The sequence below is a fragment of the Thermobia domestica genome, chromosome 15 (assembly GCF_964235325.1).
Source record: "Thermobia domestica chromosome 15, izTheDome1.hap1.1, whole genome shotgun sequence".
Lineage (NCBI taxonomy): Eukaryota > Metazoa > Arthropoda > Insecta > Zygentoma > Lepismatidae > Thermobia > Thermobia domestica.
The window spans coordinates 70,424,281-70,445,286 of NC_137468.1; the positions used below are offsets into that span (position 1 = coordinate 70,424,281).

At 36.8% G+C, this 21,006-nt stretch overlaps 1 protein-coding gene across 7 annotated transcripts in view; it reads right to left on the minus strand.

Annotated features, from left to right (window-relative positions):
- The window catches only part of HDAC4 (histone deacetylase 4), a 206,130-nt gene that overhangs the window by 65,624 nt on the left and 119,500 nt on the right, over nucleotides 1-21,006 (minus strand). For all 7 annotated transcript variants that reach the window (XM_081739803.1, XM_081739800.1, XM_081739805.1 and 4 more), the window contains one exon: nucleotides 5,560-5,622. In XM_081739803.1, the coding sequence (XP_081595929.1) occupies nucleotides 5,560-5,622 (63 nt within the window). The remainder of the gene's footprint in view (nucleotides 1-5,559; nucleotides 5,623-21,006) is intronic.

Sequence of the window (21,006 nt, forward strand, 5' to 3'; positions counted from 1 at the left end):
AGGAAGAAATCATAATAACAATAAATAAATTGAAACTTTAGTCCACTGACCCAAAAAGTTTAAAAAAATGAATATATGTATGGAATTAGATTGATATGAATCGATAAAGGAAGTTCATACAAGCGATACAATTTCACATTATTTCAAACAAACAACTGTCCACTTTCATACCACACATATACTGTAGACTACGTAGTAGAAGTGCATAATTTAATCTGCTTCGTACCGCATCTGCAAGAACTTATTTCAATCGACTATAACTGCACGTTTTGGAATTACACGATAGAATTTTAAAATAAATTATCGAAATACTGGGGAATTTCTCCTCAGTCCATAATCATCCTGAACCCATAATCTTCTTCAAAAATGATACACATACACCGACCTAACACCAGCCAGTTTCAAATTCCTTCTGCTAATAGATATACGGCAAACTTGTACTCAGTCGTTAAGAAGAAGAAGAAGAAGAAGAAGAAGAAGATGATGATGATGAAAATCTACGCGAACTTAGTCGATCATTTAAAGGTGATGTCACCGCCTTAATGATTCACCTGAGTATACTTCAATAAATTGTTTCTTAATTTTCGAGGCAGTACGACTAAAATTCATTACTGAACGCCAAATATAAATATCACCAGCCCTTAATTCTATTATAAAATGTATAGTGGCTTTCTCCTTACGTAACAGAGTACCCTCTCGTATTTACCACTGCAAAAACATTAAAAATAAGATGGCAACCCTTATCCATTGTCTCGTCTTTTCATAGCGACCTCTTCCTGAAAGAGGAGATAGTCCTCTAAAAGATTGGTAAATTTTGATATTAGAAAAGAAAAAGTTTTGTCACTGAAGATAAAATAAGACAGTTCTGTTTACTCTCAACATTATTTACTTATGCATTTATTTGTTGAAATTTAGAGTTCATTTTAAGCACCGAAGCTATGAGACGTGGATAATGGAATCCGAACCACAGTAACGCGTTCAATTTTTTCAAAGTTCTCCCACCAGGAACTGAACCCGGGGCAGGTCCGCTTTTCCTCTTACGCAACCTAGGCATGTGAGCCGTCACATTTTCGTTCTGGTTGAGCTATCTGGTTACAAACAAACTAGATCTCGGCGGCTAATTTAAATGTGATACGTACAAGTTTACTTTTGTTAGTTGAAAATAGAGATTTATATTATTTGATAAATAAGAATACTTAAGGGCAGTTGTCTGGAGATAACTGGGGGTGAAAACAAACTATTAACTATACTAACATAGGAAAAATACGTGTTTTCTGATATTAGCAGACAATACCGATTGTGGAAATGATTCCTTATGCACTTTTTAATCATCATACAGGGTGTCTACTGGAATACCAGAAAGTAAATTCATGACTTTTTCATGACTTTTCATGACCTTTTTGTTCAAATTTTCATGACCGTGGCGATAAAAATTTACCATTAGTAATAATAATCCCCTACCATCAGTGGTGCATCGGAACTATGCGGGTTGCTAGTCTTAAATATCACTTATTGTGAATCTTAAAGAAAGAATCTAAAATTCTGCCGCCTTGTGCTCGAGCACAGAATAGCACTTACCTAAATACGGGCCTGCTCTTACCAGTGAATCACTGTATACTGTATTTAAAGTTTTAATTCTGGGTATAATTATCCATCTAGCAGAAATTTGTCTGAAATTAAGCACTCAGAGAACTGCCCAAAGACAAAACAAATTATAAAAGAAATTTGTTTTTAAAAAATAAATCATCAAATTTAAAATCTGCAAACTCAAACGAATAATATTATTTGCTTAAGTCTAAAGACCCAAAAACATACAATTTACATTTCTTAGAAGTAAAGAAATAGCAGATCAGAAAGTTGGACCAAAAAAGTTGTTACTATATTACAGAGACTAGAAGATGAAATGGGGAGCAGCTAGGAAGACAGTAAAGTACCAGTTAGCCAGCACTAACTGGTGGGGGAAATTCTCACAATTACTGACCTGATATAACTGTTTCAGTACATGCAGTATGAGGTATAAAAGTATGAAGTATAAAAATATACTCTGAGATTTCAGATTTTCATGACCAGTTGGATAAATAAAGGACTTTTTCATGGCTTTCATGACCACTAAGCAAAATATATGACTTTTTCATGACTCATGACTTTCATGACCAGCAGACACCCTGTCATAATTTACGAGATTGTGACTGATGTTGATCAATTCCTAGTTACCGAAAGATACAATATAGAGTGTCCACAAAATCCTACACTATAGGAAAAATGGTTTACAAAATTATATATATATTACAATTATGGCACCAACCATATATATATATATATAAAATTTTCGTTCTTTAGTTGCAGTGGATGATTCTGTTGCAGAACGAATGTAGAAATACTGCTGCTGTGTGGGTGGGAAGGTTCGTTCGCCATCCCGAACGACAACGAGTACTCCACACCCCGTGCAACGATTACTGCAGAAATTCAAAAGAACAAATTTTGTTGCACATGCATTTGGCTCAGATTAAGTACCCTGCGTGATCAACAATTTGCGACCCTGCCTACAAACAACGTGTGCGGAACGAACAGACAGTACACTGAACAAATACTGTGATTTTGCCTACGGTGGTATTCTTATGCCTACATTTTTAAAAACAATAATCGCTATAGTAGTAGTAAAACAAGTTACATTTGTTATATAAGGTGGTCGCAAAGTGGGTATACCCCTGAATTTTCGTCGAGATGTTGAATTGTTAATTTGTAATCATCGTTTGACCACGATGAAAACATAATACTCGATTTAAAATGCAAACCGTACCGTCGTTGCCAACTTAATAAACTCAATGATGCTAATAAAGCGACTTGTGATACACTTCTTGCAAGAAGAATGACATGTTCTCGTAATAACGTCCTGTTCAAAGATAAATGTGCTATCTGTCAGAGCATGTATTCACGTAAACATCTTTTAGACAAATATATACGAAGGAGTGGAGAGCTACCTAACATATATTATGATGTGGGCTGAAAGGACTGCAATATACATTTCTTGGCTCTTTCTTCCCCGGTTATGTTAATAAACTCTTCTATCAGAGCATGCTTAGTGAATGGTTGGTGCCATAATTGTAACATGCTAGTATCCTAATATTGTGATCTTTCAACATGTCGGAGCTCTGACACGCTTTGCTAGTGCGTAGTTACCTGAATCGGACGTTTTCACAGAGATGAATTGGCAGGAAATCTTACGAGTGTCCGGCTCCTTTGCGGTTTCATCACGGAGTGAGTCCGAAAGTATCACTATGACATAATGACTGCACTGCGACAAACTGTATAAGATGCCTTCCAGGACGTGACGTCGGAATATCTATGCAAAACATTTGCCAGAACATGGTACATAATTCAGCTGTGTTAGAATTAAGCCGGGCTCCATACCAATGTTCTGGACAAATAAATTATCAGTCATGTGATCGTATCGGTATAACAACAACCAAATACTATAGTGTCGAAAACAAAGGAGAGTACTCCTATGTGGTCACCCTGTAAATAGTTCGGAAACCACTTTCACTCAAATTCTTGGTTTTTAAGACCCGGCGGTGAACACGCATTACTGAACAACTGGAATCACTTACTTAATTACACACACCGGACAAAAAATTAGTCACCCCTCAAGAATTCGTGAACAGCAGTAATTAATAGCTTGTAACACCACCTCTGGCTTTGATAACCGCCTGGATTCGGCTTGGAAGCGAATCCACAAGGTTTTGCAGGTATTTCACATCCAGTTGAAGCCACTCGTTCAGGATTTGATCGCGCAAATCCACCAAACTGAGTGGATGCCGATTTCGGCGTTTTACCCGCTGTTCCAACGTGTCCCACAGATTATCGATGCGGTTCAAGTCTGGTGACTTTGCAGGCCAATCTAGATAGAAGAGGGTTCGGGAGTGTTCATCATACCACGCACAAATTGTTCCAGCCCTATGAACTTTGCTGTTGTCGTCTTGAAAAATAGGAGTCTCCACAGCATACTCGTCATGAAGATATTGACTGAAAGGCAACACTTGCTCATCCAGAATGTTCAAATACACATGCTGGTTCATTGCAGTGGTGACCTCAGTAAGTGGGCCCAATTCATGATAAGAAAAACACCTCCAAAACATCACAGACCCACCTCCGGTTTGAACATGCCCTTGCACGCATTCAGGATGAAAGGCTTCATGTGGCCTTCGGTGCACTCGACGACGTGCGTCATTGGAATACAAGCAAAAACGTGATTCGTCTGACCACATTACCTTCCGCCAGTCAGCTACTGTCCATGTTTGGTGATTTCTGGCCCATTGAAGACGCGCAGCTTTATGTGCCTGTGTGAGCAATGGCCCCTTGCGAGGTGCCCGACTCCAAATGTTCAATGCATGCAGTTCCCGTCGTAATGTTCTTTCGCTAATAGGTTGGGATGAACCTGCATTCACTGTCTGCAGCAATTCCTGTCGGGTTTGGAACCGATTTTCATTCACAAGCCGAGAAACGCGTCTCCGGTCCCTTTCAGTCATGATCTTCTTCCGACCACAATTCTGACGCCGTGTTTCATGGCCACGTGTATGACACCACTGCTTGTACACGCGTTGAACAGTTCGCTGCGAAACACCAACAAATCCAGCAACTTCCCTCACCGTATGGCCATGGGCACGGCCAAACACGATTGCCCCTTTTTGCCACTCTGTTACATCGTTACTTTTACCCATTTTGACGGACACTATCCACTTGCAACACACTTGTCTCACTGACTGAAGCTGCCTTATGGTTCCGTAGAGGCAGAGCGCGCACAGTTTTGCACGTGACTCGACTGCTGCGCCATCTGCACAGGCTTTACGATTCATCTCTTCTTCTGCACAAGGTGACTAATTTTTTGTCCAGTGAGTGTACGTAAATGATTTTGGTAGTTTATACTTATTTCACATGGCCACAAATTGATTTTACACCGGAAGTTGTGCACAAGAAGTAACAATGAAATTTAAGAAAGAAGACAATCAGAATCTACATCAGAATGGCCGATTATGAAACAAGAACGCTACCTGCTTATTTACCCTCACTTGGCAATTGCTATTTCATTTTTCGGTAAAATAACAGTAACTCGGCATTCCCTTAGAAGACAAGAGAAAACTAATCTCTTTGAGGATTACTCAGATGATAAAAACACCCTTCCTGCCTTATTTTCGGTTTCAGACAACAGAGCTACTTACGAAAACACAGGTAAGTACAATGATCCATTTTTGTGCATCTTAAGGAAGAAATACTCAACCTTAATTATCTTATCTTGATTGTTATCACGTCTTAAAATAATCACGTCATAAGTGGTTCTGCCAGGTTTCTTCACGTGTTGCACGTGGTTGTGCTAATTACGTGATCTAAAAATTCTTATAACAGTGATAGCTGCTTTTTTTTTTTTTTTTAAAGAAAAACTTTATCATAATTAATTTCGTCAATGATAATATTAGTGAGTGAGGTCGGAAAATTCTATTATAAACTCATAATCTTAAAAGTAGCACATAATGATTTTTTAAAAAATCTATAATGATTGCTTACCTTTTTGAGGGAGATGAGCAAATGATGAATTGATCTCCAAGCTCCTGAAAGACTCTATGTCTTCTGAAAACAAGAGGAAAAAATACAGTTATTTACGCGTAACTACGAAACTCCAAAACAATATTTTGGTCATAGTAAACACTGAATATTGTGTGCAGCTTAAATAGTTACATTATTTTTTGCACATTCATTCCATGGAATGTACACACATTGTAGAAAATATGACGATTTAAAATTAATTAACTGTTCATTTATTGTTACTTAAAAAAGGTGAGAGACACTGACCACTCACTAATTTTTTGGCACTCATAAGTGCATAAATATCTGCAATATTTCAAAAAACTACTTTTGTAATAATAAAAAAATGCGATAGTAATGATTTTTGCTATTTCTTAAATTATTTATTGCTGTGATTCTTTAGATATATCTTCTTTAAAACATTTTTTTTTTTTTTAACTCGGATGATAAACTGGAGAACGTTCTCATTTAAGGTGTGTCCAGAATTTTTTTTTTTTTTTAAGTGTTTAAATATAAGTAACTCAATACTATTGGAAAACTTGCAGTATATAAAATATACTCAGTTATGTCAAATTATAAAATTTCTGAGTACCTTTTAAAAATATATACACACATTAAAAAAAAAATCCTAGATATAAATATGTACGAAGTAGGAGCATGTGAAAGAAGTTACATTCTTTACTACTCAAAAATAAAATATGACAAAACAAAATATTTTGCACTCATTATTAATCATTCGATCAAGTTTTAGTACTTAACAGCCATGAACATGAGTAACTACCGTGAATTATCTGGGGTAAGGAGGATTTCCCCCCCTCAATGACATTTTGATCCCTTCCACAGGAACTACTAAACCATTCCTGCCGGAGATCATTATCCCTCCTTCCTCCCTGAGAACCATGTTAGGTGATAAAAAGTTTGAATGTATTGTCAAATTCCACTGTCTTTTGTCCTCTCATGTAATTTTAATATGCTAGCTGTATACCGAAATGAATATTAAAACTTCTGGCTTCTTCTAATTTTATTACCACTGTTACCACAATATACACATTCTTTCCTCCTGTTTTCATCGTCCCTAAGTTTAACTATTTTATCAGCACTTACAATCTATTCTCATACTGTTCAGTCTGTCGTCGTAAGTGAATCTGCATGTCGACGTTATACGAAGTATACTGAAGTCATATATGGTTTTGCATATTAATTGATACTTTCAATTCTGTATAACACATTCGGAAAGATTAAGTGTGGGTCCCTCGGGAGCTTGTTAATTTAGTTTTATTTCTAAGTTCATTGATTTAATAAGTTTATTACTACAGTCAGATGATCATATTTGTATGTGTTATGGGGAAGGGGTAGCACCTTGAATCCTTTTGAATTATTTCACGTTCAAATTTGTGTCCCGTTGGGTGGAATAATAGAGGCCCTATATGAATAACATAATATGCACATTGCTTACAAGTGATCGGTAACATCTAACAGAATTTTTAATATCTTACAAGTCCCGCCAGAAGAAAGTTAGTGCACTGGTGAACCCATTGCGTGAGACGTGAACAAAGTCAAATCTCGCAAACTCTACCAAACCTGAGTATTCATTCCACCAGGGAAGTATACTCATATGCACAGTCTCGGGCCAGATCTTCTGTATTCATTTCCTTTTTATTCCTATGTCACACTAGACAGACCCTGCGATTTTACAAGGCTTGTAATTAACCCGTTAAAAATTAAAGATTAAAGTGATCCATAAAATTTTTTTGTTAATTTTTAATTTAATACCAGATGGACCTGCGGTCTCTACACAGCGCATCACTCAAGTATAAGCATGAATCTTTGGCATTCCTCACATCTGTACACAGGGCCGGATCCAGGATTTTCTGAGGAGGAGTGCACCAAATAACTGCCAGTACATTTGAATTAAATTTGAGGTTTTTTAAATGCCTTTAGGCATCTGTGGTGTAAATGAGAAATTGCCCTGGAAATGCTAAGTGTCTGCTCTCGATGAATCCTTTTCGTTCAAAATTCAGAAAATTGACTGAAACTATTGATTTTGAAAAACTCCCTGCTAACTTCTCACTTTAGGTAGTGTATATTTACAACGAAGAGGGGTGCACGTGCACCTTTGCACCCCCTAAATCCGGCCCTGTTTGTATGTGTCCCTTTACAGACACAAATGAAAGACGTATTGATAAAAATCGGCAAGGAGTACCATAAAGGGAAGATTTTTTCTATATCTCGTACCGTTTTGCAAGATCTGAGCCTACTTCCGGTTGGAGTTTCTAATATATGTATGACCCATGATTTCTTTCTTCTTGCATGCAGTATGTAATAAGCAAATACATTACACACACAATTAATTATAATGTGATATATGTTCATTGGGCAAAACACTCCAAACAGTAAAGATTCATCTTATAGGGATGTACGAGAGAACCTGAACTTGAACTTGAACCTGAACCCACAAAGTAGGGTAAATGTATATATTTCCTGAAAGCTTGGGTCAAGGTAAGATTGAAACCGGTTACCAAAATCGGGGAGATCTCATGCATTCTGCTTGGGGGCAGCACTTTATCATTGTTATTAAAATCTTTAAGCGTGTCCATAAAGTTCGTTGCAATCCCGAAAATTCTGAAACGGTGAGACAGATATGAAAACAAAAAAACATATCTTTCATCATTTCAAAAGTACAACGTACCAAAGTAAAAATAAATTGTCCCAGGGTCCCCAGCAGGGTTCCAGACGGGGTCCAACTCAAAATGTTGAAATGGGAAAGTGGTTCAAGTTGAGTATCGTATGAAAGCTGATGTTAAGTGAAAGAAGAAGAAAAAAGTCTCGACTGTTGATGATAACCCTGTGCAAAATGGCGGTGGGTCGAAACTTCAACACAGGCACCATTGAAAAGTCTATGGCCACTTCTATTAATCTGAAGCGGTGAGACAGGTGTAAAAACAAAACAAAAAACCTAAAATAAATCAAAGTAAAACAGAAATGTCCCAGGATCACCCGTAGAATCCCAGACGGGGTCCAACTCAAAAGTTTCAAATGTCAAGGGGGGTAAATAAGCACATCATGTGAAAGCACAACTTGAATCCCTTTCCCATTTCAACAGTTTGAGTTGGACTCCGCCTAGGACCCTGCGAGGGACCCTGAAACATTTTTTTTACACTTTGAATCATTATACTTTTGTAATAATGACATATCCGTGTTTTTGTTGTTACATCTATCCAACCGTTTCAGATTCATATGAGTGCTCAAAGACTTTGCAGTGAAGATTGTGTTGATATTTTGACCCACCGTCATTTTGCACAGGCTTATTGTAGAGAGTCGAGACTTGATATATCTTCTTTCATTTAATACCAACTTCCATACGATATGCAAGTTGACCCCCTTTCCATTTAAAAATTTTGAGTTGGATCCCGTTTGAAACCCTGGGACAATTTATTTTACTTTGATACGTTGTAATTTTGAAATGGTGAAAGACATGTTTTTTTCTGTTTTCATATCTGTCTCACCGTTTCAGATTTTTCGGGCTTGCAACGGACTTTAAGACGAGTAACGTGCTGCCCTCAAGTTAAATGCTTGAGACCTCCCCAATTTTGTTAAACAATTTTGATCTTACCTTGACCTAAGCTTTCAGGAAAAATATACATCACTCCCACTTTGTGGGTTCAAGTTCAAGTACATCCCGGGTTAGACTGAAGAAATGGTTATCCTTCGTTTTTCATTATCATTTGCCCACAAAACAAACGCCTGAAATATACAACTATGTGGTGTTGGAATGTGTAACTCGTAGGATATGATGCTTAAAAAAAAAATACTTCCAGTGTACCATTAAAAAATTTAATATAGAAATAACAATCATGTTTTTTTTTTTTTAATATTCAATTAGAACTGGACAATATACACAAAATTTGGAATCGACCAGTGAAAACGGCACGTTTCTAGCACTTGTGGTTTTCGAGATCTCATTGTCGAAAGGATTGGAGACAAGCATATAAACCTAGTATTTTAATATATAGACTAGCTGAACCTGCGCTCTCTACACAGCGCATCATTCGCATATGAGCATAAATCTCCTTCTCATTTCTCACAACATTATGTGCATGTCCCTTTACAGAGACAAGTGAAAGACGTCTTGATTTTTTTTAAAAAATCGGCAAGGGGTATCATAAAGGGGAGATTTTCGGTTATTTTTTCACAATACTCGCACCGTTTGCAAGATTTGAGCCTACTTCCGGTTGGAGTTCCTAATTCATGTATAACCAGTCTTTTCTACTTTCTTTTTGCATGCAGTATATAATAAGCAAATACATTACATAGACAATTAATTATAATGTCACATATACAATTATGTATAATGTCACTTATATATGGTGTTCATTGGGCAAAACACTTAAAAAACAAAGATTTATCTTAGACTGGAGAAATGGTTATCTTTCCTTTTTCATTATTATTTGGTCATGAAACAAACGCCTGAGACATATACAACCCCAATATACAACAATGTGGTGTTGGAATGTATGACGCATAGGATATGATGCTTTTTTTTATTTCAATGCTTTCAGTATACTCTTAAAAATGTAATAAAGAAATTATGGCCATGCTTTTTAAATATTCAATTTGAACTGGCCAATCTACGCAAAATTTACAATCGATCAGTGAAAACGGTATCTTTCTAGAGCCTGTAGTTTCCGAGATCTCATTGTCGAAAGGATTGGCCACAAACATATAAACTTCCAGAAACATATAGTTTAAAAGAAGTCCAAAGATGGCAGCACAGTTCATTTGCATTGATTTTGGAGAAGGCTTATAAAAGTATAAAAGCTTTGAACAATAATTTTTTATCATAAACTTTGTGAAAAAGATATAGTTAACTAATTTAGAGTATTTAAAGTACAAATACTTAAAATGTTTGTCTCTGTTAAAGGTGAAATGACACATAACCGTAAATGAAAGATTTGAAAGCTAAAGTTATAGGTTGCTCAGGCGCTTTTAATTGCTATTGTAGCATTTTAATAGATAGAATAATAATTTTTTTTTCAGAAATTAAGTTTTAATCAATAATCATTAAAAAAAAGTAGTGATAGGAAAATAATCCTTCATTTTTTTTACTCAGAAATAATATAAAATGAATATTCCCGATTAGTAAGAACTTTAATTTTACTGTTTATTAATTATCAGTTTTATCTAAAAACAGTAACTTTTTTCATATTAGTAGATTAGTTTTCCCATGCCCTTAACCTTATCCTTAAAATTTTACATCAACTTCCACAACGCACGAAATTACTCATTGGAAAGCAGTGAAAATCTTTATTTTCATTCTTAATTTTAGTCAATTATATTGAAGTTAATTTTAGTTAAACCAGTTATTTTTTTGACACTTGTTTTTAACGCAATAGATTATATTCTGATAGGTTCAATTTTTAATTTTAATCCGTTAAAAAAATTGTTAAATTTCCGTTATGTATACTATCTTCAATAAATCTTCCTTTTTCATTATAAATGTGTTTGGATCAATATGTTTGTAACTATGAACAGTATTCTTCATATCTGAACCACGACTATATCTTACAAGCCTTAAATTGCAATTCGAATGCTACTTATTTTGGAGGAAGAAAAATACACATAGGTCGTGCGATGGCACTGAAATAGAATTCAAAAACAAATATAACAAAAAAGAAAAAAAGAAAAGAGAGAGAGGGTGATATTACGTCAATGCGCACACTTGCTCGGTACATCTATGAAAGAATGGTTCATGATGAAATGATTTCTTTATGGAATAGCTTCATCGGCTGCTCCAAATTTAACTGATGACGTCATGGGAATTACAGCAATTCTGTGAGAGCGTATGCTTCATTTTCAACAGGTACATTGCTGGTTTCGTACACATACGTTTCTTTTTTATCTATAAAAAAAAAAAATAATAATTTCGCAGTTTCATAAGTTTGGGTAAAGATTTTGCAACAACATTTTACGATGTCTGCTATCGTTTCTTTTACTCTTTTTTCTTTCTTTTTAACTGCCGCATTAAACTACTCTCATCACAAAAGATTTAGCATATTTAATGGCTTATGTTCGTCTATAACGGCCGCATGAAATTGTTACAGAGTAATGTTTATAACTATTTAAGTTAAGTTTTCGCATCTTTCAGGTAGAATTTCCTCATCACATTAGAAATAAAAATGAAATTACTGGAAATCGAACATAGAATCCGATAAATTCAATGTCACATTTTACAACTCAACAAATGAACTGTGGCTGACGATACAATGGGAAAATAAATACACAAATAATGAAATGACATCTTAACATATCAACTGTTAGGCCTACCGCTCACTGGCAACATTTTGTCGGGCAACTATCTTGTCGCTCTGGCTAAATGCATTGAGTCTTATGGGAGTCCGCTCACTGAGGCGACAGCGACAGAAAAGTTGCCGAGGTGTCGCCAAGCAGGGCGACAGCAGGGCAACATCTCGGCGACGGAACAGTTGCGCAACATTTAAAAATGCATTGAGTCTTATGGGAGTCCGCTCACTGAGGCGACGGCGACAGAAAAGTTGCCGAGGTACCGCCAAGTAGAAAGATAAAAAAATAAATGTTTTCTACAAGTTTTTTTCGGGTAACAGTTCGTTCCGTGTGTAGCGCGTGAAAAGAAGTGTTCGCAATACAAACTAACACATTCTTTGATTAGTGACTAGCATGTCTTTAATTAGTGATAAAGACTATGAAAAATTAATTGAGGAAATAGAGAAACCCCCAGCGTTAAAGAAGAAATATATATATAAAGAAGAAATTATTGAAGGAAGTGTGTTTTGCTGTTGTAAGAAACTAGAATGAGCTTTCCATCCAAGAAAAAACAACACAGATAGGTACACTCATGTCCAAAATTATTGTCTATAAACATGTTTTTTGTAGGAATATAATTTGATAACGAATTCGCCCGGTATTTCTTATAATGTTAGTATGTGTATAATCAGCAAAGACATGTATGTGGAAAATTTCATGTCAAAAGAGTAAGAACAATAAAACGAAAATAAATCTTTATTGTCCATTTAGCAACATTTTGTTTTACTCATTCTAATTTTCGTATTTATAATTCTTTCCTATGAAATTTACCAAAAATATACATTTCCCGATTATACACATAGTATCAGTATTAAAAGTACCCTCCAAAATCATTATCAAATTATATTCTTACAAGAAGACAGTTATAGATATGCGACAATCATTTTGGACATGAGCGTACACTAATCGATAATGACATATCGCTGTCATACTACACACTACTACTTTCATTAATTTCCCACAACTAGAAAAATAGAGATAAAATTACCATTATCAATTTTCTTTCCATTTCAAATATAAAAAAGAAAAAAATGGTACAGTATAAAAGTAGCCGATTTTAAAACGTGAAGAATACACAGGAAGAACGAAGAAAGCCAATTTTTATATTATGGCTATACGTAGAACATCTGAGAGTACAGTTACGGTACAGTGTTGTCGGATTGCCGCTTTTGTTAGTTTCGTTCTGTTAGTTATTTCCAGTCGTTTTATATTTTCGTTATTCTTGTTATCTTTTGATTCGAATAATTGTTCCTGTTCGCATTAGCTTACATAATGCTGTTATTTTTGTCACTCATTGACGTTCAGGGACGTCATTTAGGGGGGGGGGAAGGAGGTGCAATTGCTCCCTAAGAGTTTGAGAAATACATATACTTTAATCAATTGTCTACTAATATATTAGTATAAAACGTGAAAGTCTTATGTCGGTGGTGCTCTTGCCCCCCTCAAGTGAAGTCTGAAATAACGCCCCTGTTAACGCTACCTTCAAAAGTTTATTTAAATTTATTTATTTAACCATTGAAATGAGCGGTAGTTTTTTTTCTTTTTTTTTAATGTCCGAAACCAGCGATTATGTGAACTGTTCCGGTTGCCGATTATGTAAATTGTGATATCAAATGCTCGGCAACTTTTCTGTTGCCGTCGCCAGTGAGCGAGGGTATGGCAACAAAACTGTTTTGTCTCCTTGAAGTTGCTGACTGCAGGCGACAGCGACGAGATAGTTGCGCAACTGTTTTGTCGCCAGTGAGCGGTAGGCCTTATGCTCTTCAGGCTACAGGAGGCGCATGATTAATGAAAATGAATAATTATGAAAGAACTGATAGAATGATAATGTCGAAAGCAACGGAAGAACCTGAGAAAACCCACCGCCACCTTGTTGCCCACAAATTCACATGGTGTGGAATCATTCTGGGATCCTTCGAAGCAAAGATATAAAAACAATAGTTTCAAAAGGTGCTATTGATGTCAAGACATTGTTGATCATCGTATTAACGGCTTTTATCTGGTAATAGCTGGAAATTATTTATCTCCTTTATGATAACCTTTATTTGTTTGTCGAAATTTAGCGTCCTTTGTCAGCATCGAGGCTATATGAGACCTCGGCGTACACTTTAAGATGGAATCGGTACCACCATCGTGTTTCAATGCGCTCCCATTGGGAATCGAACTAGAGCAATGTGCACCAAAGGCAAGCCCACTAGCTACCAGATTAGTGTGGAAGCTTATTACTTATGATAAGTGTTATTAAATAACAGGAAACTTTTGGTATTATACAGAGGTTTCGCATCTACTAAGCTCTCTTGCCCCAATCTTTTGTTTTAAAAAAATTAATGAATTTTAATTATCGTTATCTAATCGTAAAAATACAACAACACGTATTCTTGGTATATTGAACGACTGCTGCAAACATATGCAATGTATTCAAGACATTGCATATGATCTTGAATAAAATTATGGTTCTCAACTCTCTCGTTAATGAAATTCTAAGTACGTCTTTCTCTTAAATACGAAGAAATGAAATGAAATCTTTGAGTTTTACGTCCCACAGTTATGCCGATTAGGCTAAAGGAGACGGTGATGATGAGTGATGAATGAAATGGTGGAATGAAGAAAGTGGGAGGAAACGGGAGAACCCCGAGAAAACCCACGCACACAGTTTAAATACGAAGAGTATCAACCTCTTACTTACTCATAGCGTGTGTTTTAAGATGAGTGGATTACAGTAATGGCGCACTTGACGAGGTGACGTGGCGTGCTGTACTACTATGTCGGTTGCTATAATTCGTTATATGCTGTAAATTCCAGCAGCAATGTAAGATTATGCTTTTTATAGCAATGATATTTAAAAAAACATCTACTAAATAGTTTGATTCCTTGGAATCTTCCTATACCTTTTATGAATTTTCATTGGGCCAGTAATCTGTAAATTTTATTATTCGCAATACTAATTATTATCTTCAGATCTTATTGTATGCATATATACATAAATCAAAATATGCATGTAAATAAATCAGCAACATTCACTGTCTTTCACAAACAAGAGCGATTATTGTTATTTGAAAATTCATTTTTTCAGTTAATCACTAAAAATCCATCAATAAAAATAATTTTGATGAACTGTTATCCAATTTTTCGTCTTTCAATCATTCGAAGTAGGCATATTTTCGATTTTGGATTTGAAACTTGGATATTGCATAAAGTCCTGCTCATGTAACTGATCCACATCAATCTATCGCATGTAAACCAAGTTCTATGCATTAATTAAACGCGTGTTTTCTACTGAGAATAATAGAAGCTTGCTGATATAGTATTATTGATGCTTTGAAGAGCGAAGCCAGGTCAAGGCATGTGCCTTTTATGTTGGGATCATTTTATGTCAGACTGCCATTTACATCTACTAGCGTGGATACTAGAAGTTATACGAGGGTCGTCTAGAAAGTAAAGAACGTTTTGGCATGAAAACAAAAGATATCAGCACAAAACTTTATTCACAGTCAAAGGACCTTACTCTACTTTTCTATGTAATTACTTGTTTTTCAGTGCCGATGTTATACTTATCTGGCACCGAAAATTTAAGCCAGGCTGTCACTGCTTGCTGGAGTTTCTGATCATTTGTGATCTTGATATTTGTGGAAAAGATTCGTGTAACGTGTTAAAAGAGAAAAGTCAGGTTTCCTAAATTTTTCTTCGACTTTTTCCTTCAGTTCTTCCGTAACAAGTTATGGCTTTCCACTCCGAACTTCTTCATGCATGCTGGTCCTTCCTTGATTAAACATAATGCACCATTTTCTTACTGATGATTCGTTAATTCCACTATCACCATAAACATTTTTTATTTGCCTATAAACTTCAATAGGCTCCACATTTTGCGTGTTCAGAAAATACGAATGACACTCCGTACTTCACATTTCGCGGGATTTTCGATTGGCGTCGCTATTTTCAATCGCTGCAAAAACTAAACGGCGAGACAAACATTTGAAGGCGCCGCTCCAAGTTCCCTTAAGTGCTGCTAGCAAATGAAAGGGCTGCGGTATTGCCACGTTCATTTTGTATACATTCACCCCCTGCCACCTGATCGCGCTGTAGTTCGTATGCTTAGCCAAGCCATAGTCACACCCCTTCTCACTCGGCAACGTCGCGTCAGAGCTTGCGTTTTATTCGTTTAGCTGAAATGCCAAGATGTTTGTCACAGGCTTTAACGCTGACCGCACAGCATTGAAACTCGGCTCATAATGAGGAGAAGAAAGGAGCTAACTGCCGCGCACGTGATTGCAGTAGTAAGGGGTCGCCGCCGCCCGCGATGCGCAATCGTTCTTTACTTTCTGGACGGCTCTCGTACTTTCTAAAACTTTTATTAAAGTATTAGACGGTACTGAGATTACGTCATTGGACTACGCTTATATCAGAAGCAACTCCTAACTCAATGCAATAGTTAATTGTTCTATCAGAACTTACAAGGGATAAAGAACCCTCCTTTCCTACATGACTCGACTGGTCTCCATACTTGAATAACTTACTCCAACAGTATATTCTTCTTATACTTGAACAAATAATTCGAGTAACTTCAACAGCACTAGTTCCCATTTTCCAAGATTTTAATCTTTCAACTACTTTTTTTTAACGTAGTTCAACCGGGAAGGAATAGATGCTAGTGCTAATATACTGTATAAAACAAGTCTTTCGGTCGCCAATTCACAAGGGCATGACTATCTTGTTTAAGACTATCTGACCAATTGTCAATGTGTAAACTTCGATAATTCAATAAAGGTAACCAAGAAAGTTCTATCGCTTTTTGTGGAGCTCTGTGTTCAATTTGTCCTCACACCGTGAGTTGAATGCGAATGGAGATAAGGCGAAGGTCAGTTGTGGTGCGGGTATATCCAACATATTACCTGGTTGTGGCAATTCAGTTACACCGTGAACTTGCGTAGGGTCAGAGTAAACATGGGATCTTCAAAGAGCGTCATAAGGGCGCGTATGCTGTACAAGTTCAAACTGGCGTCAAACGCCGTGCAGTGGGGTGGAAGATGTAGTGGGCCAGGCCTCTGGTGAGGGTGTCGTGACTACGCGGATAGTGCAGCGGTGGTTTAACAAGTTTAAGGAAGGTGACGAAACACTCGAAGACGCACCACGTGACCAACACATGTACGAATGAACACGTGAGGAACTCGGACTACAATTCAGTGTGAGTGCAGAAACCATTCGGCAGCACATCCATCAACTTGGGTCGACGGTTCTTACATGATTATAGACTCCGGGCCAGAAGGCAACGCGAGCAGACACTTGCATTTCTTTGCTGTCTCGTCTGAGGAAGGAGCCATTTCTGGACAAAGTGTTGACATGTGATAAGTGGGTCTTGTACGAAGCTCCACGGTGATATCATTGGTTAGCATTCCATGAACCGGTTCCAAAACAGTCGAATCCAGGTCATCCTATGTGTTTGGTGAACTGCTTGAGACATCGTGCATCGGGAACTGCTATCAACTGGTCAGAATATCAATGCAACTGTGTAGTCAGCAGTTGAGCCGTGTTCAAGAAAAGCTCAAAACTCGGAACCCAGCACTTCTGAATCGCAAAGGGGTCCTCTCTTGTTACAGAACAGCGCTAAGCCCCACGTGGATAGGATGACCCGGGACACCATTCTACGCTTTGAATGGGAAATACTATTGCATCCGCCACATTACTCGAAGACTGCACCATCCGATTATCACCTGTTATATTCCTTGGATAATCGCCTTAGAGGATACCAGTTCAAATCCTTAGTAGAGGTGAAAATGCACCTGATACCTTCTTCTTTTCACGGTCCTCCAAGTTCTACCGCGATGGACCTTCCAGAGCATTGGCAGAAGGTCGTCGATGTTGGTGGGGGACTATATTTTATCTTCCAGTTACGTCTTAGATGACATACCGATGTTCGAAGGTGGTGGGTGAAAAAGCGACAAAACTTCCTTGGTTACCTTTATACTTTGAATAACCTTAAAATAGTCAATGTTAATGTATGGAGAAATTTTTAGTCACTGTCTCTGAAGAACACAAGCAATCAAACCATCTGATGGGAAAAGCTATATAAGCAGTTTACATCTGCGTCTTATTGCATTAACACGCGACACACGAAAGTATCATATTTACAAATGGGAAACGGAGCATTTGATAGTCGGATATTCAGATTAACATCGTCTGATCGAAACTATTTTTAAAACAACGTGTAGTAGAGCGTATGTTTAGTAAATAAACATACGAACTGACAAAACAAGAATAATATACTAATTCTATTTGGTCATTATTTGTTTCTACTTCGAATGAAAATAAAGCTCTGATTCAACTGCTCCAACTTAGATTATCAAAATGTGGTTTCTGTTAAATAAGGTATTTTGTGGGTAATAATTAATGTATATTATGAGAGTCAATCATTATTTTACTTTCGCTGGTCTGTTGAAGACCCGATGACACGCTACTGAATTGCTTGTTATTACAAATATCTCTGGACACTGCGTTGCATCGGAGAAGGATGAAGCTGTTCTTTATACTTCCACTCTGGAACTCCAATCATTTATATAAAATGTTCAGATAATTGGTGATAAATACTCTAGGAGCTTAATCACATAAATGAATTACATAGTTTGGGAAAGGTGGAAATTTCAAATGCTCTAGATCAATGGTTCTCAAACTTGTTATTAAGTGACCCACATTAAATAAAATGCATTTTGTGGCCCACCTACTTTCAATCGAATACACATTGACATTCTACGTAATGGTGGTGTATTTCAAACTAATTAACTATTGTAAATCATTTAACTTCTTGCGATCCACCAAACAACGGCCCGCGACCCACACTTTGAGAAACACTACTATAGACTTTTTTAAAAAAGTTTATTTGAAAATGGAATAGTTTCCAGTTAAAACTGCAAAATTCTATTCACTTTTATATCCAAATTTCTGTTTCATAAAAGAAAGTAAATCTCGCACCTTTCATTTCTACGGCATTATTGAGGTTTTGAAATCAGTTTCTCAGTATCTACGTGTCTATACGAGGAAAACGATCACGGAAAAATTTATTGAAGACGGAAACGGGCAGATCTATTCTTCATAACTCGCACCCGGAACTTCCCGATTGCAAGAAATGCATGCTATCATTACCTCGCCCAACAAAGTTAAAAAAAAAAAAAAAAAAAAAAAAAACTAATATGAACTGCACTCTATACGTTTTTGCTGCTACTACCCAGGTGAGTAATCTTTGCTGTGTAATACGAAATATTGATCCCACAATGCTTTTACCTGTTGAGATTTACTTCCCAACACCCGCGCGCTTCACGAACTTCCGTTTGATATTCAAGGCTACCTTCTAAACCGCAGGGTCATGGCCACATTGGATACTGAAATTTCTTGGCAATCGCTAAACACAACGTTATCTCCATACTCCCTCGCAACTGGCGCTACGTTAACACACACTCATCTGAAACATGAGAATGTAAATAATACATTTTTTCTAATGTAACCAGAGAGGAAAAATACAATTCTTTGCTTTTATCTAACAAGCAAGAGGAATGTAATTAAGAAATCATACTCAGAAGACATTGCGCTCTCCATATAACAAACGATCAATACTTTCCGTCGAGAAATTACGGTATCTTTGTCAAGGTTCTTTTAGTCACAATATTTTCCATTTCGTTTTCCTGTTTTTAATTACTTATTTTTAAGTAAACTACGATATTTACAGTGTCAACTTGTTTTATAAGAAAAAACAATGGCATGAAATACTTGTTTATTGTGTTGAGTGATATATGTATTTCTTTTTTTTTTTTTAAAAAAAAAAAAGGGGGGCATTAAGAATTAACTACCTCTGTTAGTGCATTATCATGTAGTTTATACGTCACAATTACAGAATACGTGAAGTTTGTTCAATCACACTCTTCTGCCAAAAATGTAAATTCTCGCTACTCAATTGAGGCCTTGAAAGGCCGAGACTGTCACCCGAGAATCTGAAAAATTGTGTTCAGCACACTTATCTAACTACTGACCAAACCCAGACTTACTGCACTTCGGAATTTCACAGGAATTGCTAGACTAATGCAGCCAAGTATTGGCCTACAGAATATTTTTGCCTCCAGTGCAGTGTTTAATCTGGAAATGAAATCTTTCAGTTTTACGTCCCACGATTAAGTTCTTTAGGCTACGGAACGACGGATGATGATAAGGCAAGTGAATGACACAAGAGTTGGTAAATATGGGAGGAAACGGGAGTAACATGAGAGAACTCACACACATGATGCTGTTTACCATGAACTTACTTGGCCGAGAATCGAACCAGGGATCCACGCGCCAAAGGTAAGCGCTCTACTACTGAGCTACCATGCCCCAGTGTTTAACCTCGGCTAGCTTTTCTACCAAAATGTGAAAACAGAAAGTGACTATTTATATTTGTATTTTTGCATATATGCGAAAAGTTCCTAATACTTTCAATAAAATGGATATGAAAACATTATTTTGAACGAAGATTGTTTAAATTTGTCAAAGATAATCCGAAAATGGGGCCGCAATGGCTCAGTGGTAGAGCGTTCACCTCTGGTGCTTGGGGTCCCGGGTTCGATCCCAGCCCCCGCCAAGCGGACTTTTTGGTGGACAAACACCGTGTGCGTGGATTTCCTCGGAGTTTTCCCGTTTCCTCCCACTTTCTTCAATCCACTGTTTCATTCATTACTCATCATCACCGTCTCCTCTAGCCTAACCGGCATAAACGTGGGACATAAGATTTCATTTTATTTTCATAATCCGAAAATGATGAAACTTAAATTTTGTTTATTTCAAAGCTTCAGTTCGAACCTTACTGAATTGGTGTACTGATTGCAAAATAAAGCAGCATAGGACTAGGGATTCTATTCTCTATAGAAGCAAACAATTATTAGCTTCGCTCACCTCGCAATTAAAAAAAAAAAAAAAAGTTCCGACGAGGTATTCATCTCGGAGTTATCTGAGAAGCTGAGTAATTTATAGATCGAGTTTACTTCAGCGCCGTGTAACGTTTTTACTTCCCAAGTGCGAGAAAATAATAATAGGAAATAATGCAATTAACTTGTAACAGCACCTAGGTACTAT